Source organism: Cryptomeria japonica, chromosome 6, assembly GCF_030272615.1.
Source record: "Cryptomeria japonica chromosome 6, Sugi_1.0, whole genome shotgun sequence".
Taxonomy (NCBI): domain Eukaryota; kingdom Viridiplantae; phylum Streptophyta; class Pinopsida; order Cupressales; family Cupressaceae; genus Cryptomeria; species Cryptomeria japonica.
In genome coordinates, this window is record NC_081410.1 from 151,929,447 (window position 1) to 151,937,037 (window position 7,591).

The 7,591-nt window shown below is 29.6% G+C and overlaps 1 protein-coding gene across 1 annotated transcript; it reads right to left on the reverse strand.

Annotated features, from left to right (window-relative positions):
• Nucleotides 1–1,547: 1,547 nt before the first annotated feature.
• On the reverse strand, nt 1,548–5,107 carry LOC131856164 (2-oxoglutarate-dependent dioxygenase AOP3-like). Its single transcript, XM_059207595.1, has 2 exons — nt 4,708–5,107; nt 1,548–1,883 (listed from the first exon to the last, which is right to left on the reverse strand). Coding segments are annotated over exons 1-2 (372 nt in total). The 5' UTR covers nt 5,079–5,107; the 3' UTR covers nt 1,548–1,882.
• Between the last annotated feature and the right edge of the window lie 2,484 nt (nt 5,108–7,591).

Here is a 7,591-nt window from a genome sequence, read left to right on the forward strand (position 1 = left end):
CTTTTGAGAAGATTTCTAACGCCATGTTTGCATGCTGGTTGACACATAGGTCCACGTGGCTATTTGACCAAGTGATTTGGAAATCGAATGAGAAGATTTTAATAACTCCTGTACATGTTGATTGATACAGAGGTTTTTAGCGATAGCACATAATGTGCGTGTTTGTCAACCTAGAAAAATGACAGCGCAATCAAATGCCACAGTGACATCTTTAATCAAATCTTGTTGGTCATGAATGGTCCATATTCAAAGATATTGAAGAACGTGTTTTGGCATGTCAACAGTTCCAATCTAGTAAGATCAAAGTGCAAACCGACCAAATGGACGCTCCTAGGGCTGCTTAGAAAAATGTGTGGATCATTTTGTTGATTACGATGCAAACTGATTTTGTCTGATTAGTGTTGGGTTATCGTCTAGCCGACCTTATGGAGGTGGATGTAGAGTATATGTGTTGTTGAAATAGTAGTTTTTGATATAGAGTATGCTGATGAATTGCAAATATAGAGTAGTGGAGAAACAAAAAAAAGGGTCCCATAGAAGAAATTTTTTGCAGGTACATTCAACATGACGTTGTTGTAGAGCTATTGAAGTGCAGAGAGAGGAGAGAGTTTTGTTGCATAGAGAGAGACAGAGAGAAAAAAAAGAAAAGAACATAAGTGAGTAGTAGATATCAAAGATTAGATAGCGAAGAGACAAGGTAGATAATACAGTAGGTTAGTCATACAAAGTTGGACAGAGAAGGAAGACTGGTTTATAGACACAGGAAGACATAATTTGTAAGTGTTACAAAACACATTTGTAACAAGGTTTTTCACAACATTAATTTGATATTATTGTATTTCTCTGAGAGGGTTCTTAAAGTAGGGGTAGGTGCTCCTGGAGCAGGTTCTCAAAATCATTAGGGGTTGGTGCTCCTTGGGTTGGTGCCCTAAAACTTATTGTAGTCAATGATTTATTTGTGAGGTTGGATTGGAGCGGTATACTCCAACAACATTTCTCATCGAGGTTTTTCCCACATTGGGTTTTCCTCGTATATCTCGTGTCATATGCTTGCCTTATGTGTGTGCATGTTCTTATTTGATTCACATCTTTAGTATTTGCAAGTTTTTAAAGATACACTGATTCACCCCCCCTCTCAATGTCCTATTGTGTTCCTTAAAATAGTGTGTTACTTTTACAATCCAATACCATTTAAACTCTACTTCAAATGTAAATTCAACTTTTAAATAATTGACAAGAATAAAATAAATGCAATCAAGCATATTGCAAATCTAAAAAACATGTTGTAGGGAGATCACATGATTTTATACAAATTCTAAAATATATTATAATTCTCATTTATAATAGAAAACAATCAATCTACAAATATTATTTATTGAGTAATCATTTGATCATCAATAACTAAAAGTTCATTGATATTAAAATTCTCATTCTAACAATACAATATTATAAGACAAAGAAAATTATATTATTATAATAATTCAAAGACATGTATTGTGAAATAGTATGAGATATATTCTTAAATATTGTAAGAAACAAACAATCAATAATATTTTTACATTTACTTCATATAAATTTTTTAGAAATGAAACAATCAATAACAATTTTACATTAAATTCATATAATAAATAACCGTGTCTTCTAAAAAATTCTAAATACTAAAGGAAAATGTCAAGAGGAGTTCCTTGGACTTGATCATTGATATAGTCTTTGTAAAGAAAAGGTTTATAACGATGTGGATAGTTTTCATCTATGAGCTCCTCTGGTACACTTACCTCCTTTTCATTTAGGAAACTCCAAAAGAAACCAACAAAGAGTCAAGGCTTCTTCCCTTCATATTCTACATGATGCTTTGCACTCCAACATCTATCATTGCTCCAAATCTATAATAAAAAAAATCACCCTTCATCTTAAGCAAACAATTTAACTAAACTAGCTTTACAAAAACTCTAGAACTAGTCTACCTTTAGAGCATCACCAATGATCACAGTTAATGATGTAGCCAAAGGTTTTATAGTAAACCAATCACCTTGTTTGGAGCATATTTCTAGACCACCCACTTGGTCATTGTATAAGATTGTGATCACACCCCAATCTATGTGCTCCTTGTAATGATTGTTTGTGCTCTCTGAGTAATAACTGAGACGAAGAAAAGCCTCACATTCTACAAAATCAATTTTGAAGTATTTGTTGAGGCCCAGACCATGAAGAATCAGTTTTATTAGGGAATTTGCGATCAACCAACTTCGAACTATATGTTCTTATGTTGTCACTATACAACACACCACAAAAAATAAATTATCTATTAATTTTGCATATCAGTACAATATTTTAGTGTTATGATGAAGATGTGATATCACAAGTTCATTTCATATAAGGTTACAATTTTTTTTCTTCATTTTATATTTGTGAAAAATATGAGTTAATTTTAATTAAAGTGACGGTTAACAAAATTAAAGTATACAAAATATTACACAGTGCAAACCAGAAAAGAAAAATACAAAATAAATGTATACAAATAATTAATAATAAAGTTTAGATTCATCATAAAAAATATAGGGAAATTAAATATTTTTAAATAAATGTTTAAATAAAAGAATTAAATTTTCAAATAAATGGATCAATGAAAGAAATAAAATATATGAGTTTCTAGTCTTGATTTTGATGTGAAGTTTTTGTTTAGGTGTAAACAAATATTAGTTTTCTAATGTCTTAACATTTTATTCTATTAACCAACAAATCAAATCTCATTGATTTTTAGAGTGTAGTTTTTTTTGTCTTAATATTTTGACATCTAAATGTTGTAAGGACTAGTGGTGTTTACAATCATCTTAAAGGAAAGCATTGAATTTTTAAAAAATAGGTTTTTTATCAATTAAACCCCTAGATGGAAAATATTTTTGGCTCTAAGTGAAGGGTCAAAGATAGCAAGCAAGAGTGAAACATTCCTAGGACTATATCATAGACAAGAAAATGTAGAATAGATTCTCCTTTGAGTTCTTAGATCTAGATTTTCTTCTTGTGTTCCAATATTCCAATATGATTCCAAATGAGTTAATAAGATTCTTTAATTAGAAGAATTGAGCCTACCAATCAAAAAATTGTGTGGTAAATCAACTAATAATGATCAATGAAATGGTTATCATGGTGGGAATTCCATTTTTAAATTTTAAAAGTTGGTGATCAAATCTATAATTGTAGAAGTGATCTAGACCTATTCCACACCTATGGATTTGGTCCAAAGTGATGAAAAATGGTTTTAGGGATTAGTGATGTAAATATGATGACTAGTAATAAATGAGATTGGTGTGTGAAGTAATAATCAAAGTGGGTCCAAATCATAATAAGTTTTAATAATATATAAAATAGGAATATAATAGATGCCCCTAGTTTCACAATATAGATATATTTTCACCAAAATTAAACCCCTCAACATGAGAATATCCCTTTGTTGTTACTACTTCCTTCTACCTTTCCAACTATCCATTTTCTCTAAGTTTCGTTTTAAGCATTTTCTTACAATTAATAGGTTTCCTTCTCTTAAAGAAACTCAACTAGATCTTGAGTTTTCTATCTACCCAAGACCATGATTTCATCTTCCATTGCCTCATCCAAAGAGTCATGCAACTTCAAAGAAAGAGATTTGTTGATATATTTAGGTTCATTACCAATAAAAAATAAAGTAAATACATAATGAAAATTTGGTGGGCTATACCTTTCAACTAGTTTATGTTTCCTTGTGGACTTTCTTAAGGGTTAATAAAGTAAGAGGATTCTCTTCTTCTTCTTCTTAACGCTTTGAATTTTGTGCTTCTTCCTTTACATCCTTTGTCCAACCTATTAATCTTCCAACTATGTATCTTCCTACTTATTTATTTTTGTTTCAAGATGCATGATCATCTTTTTCTTTTCTTTTAGTTGAACTTGATTAGACTTAACTCCAAGTTACCTAAAAAATTACATTTCTAAAATATACCATTTTCAATATTAGAGGATTTCAATGATTTTAACCATTAACATTACTATTTCAACCAATGAAAATAATTACATTTCTAAAATATACCATTTTCAATATTAGAGGATTTCAATGATTTTAACCATTAACATTACTATTTCAACCAATGAAAATACATTTATCGACCTTGTAATCCAAATTAGATCACTTTCATTTATGCACATGAAAAAATTCTCACAATAAAAAAATCTAATGTGTAAATAAAGAGTTTCTTACTAGTCCACACTTCATACCATTCTATTAACTAGAAAAAACAAATGTATTTATTAATCAAACACAAAACAATACTTACAACCTGAATCCATAAAAAAGGATTTAAATAAATAATACTCAATATAATTTTAGATCTTTTTATTAATGGCATTGCTTTGTAATAGATAAAAATATATACTTTACAGAAATTTTAGATACCACTTCATACATAATTGTAGTGCTTTTGATCAACATATTTGGTGCACAAATTAACCCCTACCCACAACCCAGTAGCTAAAACCTCAAAATAAGAAATACCCAAAACAACCAGAAAAGAAATAGCCAAAAGAATGAATACATTATCAAACCCTAGATGATTTCCCATGGAAAAACATCCAGTTAAATAGAATTAAATTTAAACTAAAATACTGCCTAATTGAAATGATAAAAATGAATTTCAGATTGCAAATGTAAAAGATCAAACAAATTGCAAGACATACCAAAATTCAGCATTTCCTTGCGGCCATAGCTTTTGTGCGTATTTGGTAAGTGATTCAGAGGTTAATACTGCTGGATAACACATGGCCTCCCCAGATGAAAGATCAGCGGCCTTCGAATACCCATCAAACGGAAGACAAACGGCTCTCTCTTTTACTTGGGTTGGAAGACTGAAAAGATCTCGAGAAACTGAGTCCACTGTGTTTACAAGCTCCTCTTCTACTCCATGATTCACCACACGAAAAGCTCCCCATTGTTGGGCAGCTTCTTTTACTTGACTGCACAGCCTCTGAAGATCAAGATCACCTTCTTTTAACTCAGATCGAAGAGCAGAAAGATCAATTAATGGGAGCTCAGCCTCTGGAAAAACCATAGTCGGTGAGACAGATGAAATAGAAATGATTTTCTTTTGGTGAGGGGGATAAAATGTAGCTGGCAATCACGTGTCCCTGCTGGTATAATTGAGGATAAAATATTAGTTGGTCAAATGATGATGAAATAGAAAATATTAAGCGGTTAATAATGATGTGTCCATTCCTTAGATGTGAGACAGTTGTCTTGCAAAACCTATCAAAAACTGTCAATATTTCGGATGGTCGTCGAGTCAACACTACTTCCATATGTCATCTCTTGCTTTTGTGCAGCTGCCAAACATACTGCTCTCCATATGCACTTGGCGGATTGTGCTATGCCCATCGTCTGTCCACAAAGAGGAGAAAAATCCTAGAAAAAAAGTAGAGCATACTTTATTCTGAAATTGTACTTCAAAAGATTATGTTTACCCGAAGAAACAAACAAGAAGATATAGGACTGCAATACGTACGATATAAACATCATATCTCAATTTTAGAGGCTTCAAGCTTCTCCAATCAATAATTATTATTAAAACAAGATATAAGACTGCAATAATTATTGTTTTATTATTATTAAAACAAGATATAAGACTTCAATGCATATGATATAATATTTTTGAGTCATTATTCTTTCTTGCTAGATTTGAAAGGGAAAGACTTGGACAGACACATGGTTTATGCTCGAGTTGGTCTGAACTACCTCAAATGGCAGTTCCTAGGAGAAAACCCGGAGGTTCAGGACAAAGAGGAAGACCTCTTCCAATTTGCTAGACTCAATAGAATCCTGCACCTAAAAGCTGCAGACGAAGAGCCCCAAGACGACCAAAATTGCCGAGGTGGATCAAGGAGAGGTCGTCGAGACTTTGGTCATGGTCGTGGCCGTCCTGCAGTCAGAGGCCATGGAAGAGCGAGAATTGATCCGCCCCAGTTACAGTGCAAGCTAGGCTTTCTTATTTGATGCTGTGAATTTTTTTTCTTGAAGCTTAATCTAAGACTGTCTATAGTTTATTTTGGCTACTTATAAATGTTTAAAATCTCTATTATCTAGGCAGTTGGGAATCTGCCATATAAACTTTTATAGTTTTATTATCTTAAGACTGCATAATTTCGTTGGGTTTTTAAAAAAATAGAGGATAATCATAATGTTTATGGTTTCCTGCCTGTTTGGAAACCATTTTTTGTTGGAACCACTCAGCTATGAGGATACTGTAATTAATTCAAAATAATATAAATCTCCATTCTGCCTCTACCGATCGAAAAAAAAAAAAATGAATCATTCTTAAAGCAGTAAATCTCCTCCTCCTCTTCTATCAAAATCAGCTACTTCGAACACTTCAAAATAAATGCACCATTCTATATAAATATAAACTTCCAGGTAACTTTGTAATTTACAATCTTTTATAAATGCACCATTCTATATAAAATCTTTAAGAAATCAAAATAAGTGGGTCGCTTGGCTCTACACAATATAAGACACTACACTATATAAGAAAATCTTATAAATTTAAAGGTTTACAGTCATGCAACATTGCCTTCATACAGTTGTCAAAAGGTCCGGCTACAATTATTTTTATTTTTTTTAGGTGTTACAATTTAATTTATAAATTTAGTTTCTAATCATGATTTTCCCTATTAATATTGGAATAAGTTGTTTATTTGATGATTTTATTTCTCTATTTTGTTTCTCAGATGCAACTACATTAATATAACTGGCTAAATGAAAAAAAGAGAGGAGAATTTGACAAAATGAACTTAAAAATTTATATACAAAACATAAGTGAAAGGAGTTTAAATTTTCAGTGGTGGAATTTTTTAGTGCAATGTTTGACGAGTTAGGAAAATATAAATAAAAAGAGTTTATATTTTTACTGGTGGAATTATTATATTTTTTTAAATTTGTTTTTAATATTTTTTAATAAATTTGAAACATCTGTATGCTATATTTTTTCATTTAAACGTCATGAATAATAAATTTAGTAAGCTCACCATTATAATATAATAATAATTATTAAAATTTATAATATTTCTAAACAATAAATAAAAATGAAAGTTCAATAATTATCTTATATGTTAGATAGTTGATAAAATTTTAATTTATTTTCTAATATTTAAATAATTATATTATTATAATAAAATCTAATTTAATTTTAAAATTAAAAATTCAATAAATAAAAAATAAATTGTATATTGAAAACTTTTAAAAATTTAAAATTTATTTTAATAATTTTTATAATGTAAAACTAAGGGGAATATATATATACTAATACCAAATCTTAAAAATGTAAAATTTAACCATATTAATGTAGTTAATTTTCATTTTTAATATTTTAATTAAAATTATAATTTTAAATTTTTTTAAATATATATTATTATTTTAAATATATTATATTTAATATTACATATTGTATTCAATCTTAGCTGTGTATTATTGACCAAAAAAACTAACACATTCTATTTTATATTAAAAATTATTAAAAATAAATATAATATAATATATAATTAATCTCTTTATAATATATATAATATACATACT

What these genes read in the sequence shown, in the direction of transcription:
- LOC131856164 (XM_059207595.1), bottom strand. Translation starts at nt 5,078, where the DNA reads ATGGTTTTTCCAGAGGCTGAGCTCCCATTAATTGATCTTTCTGCTCTT.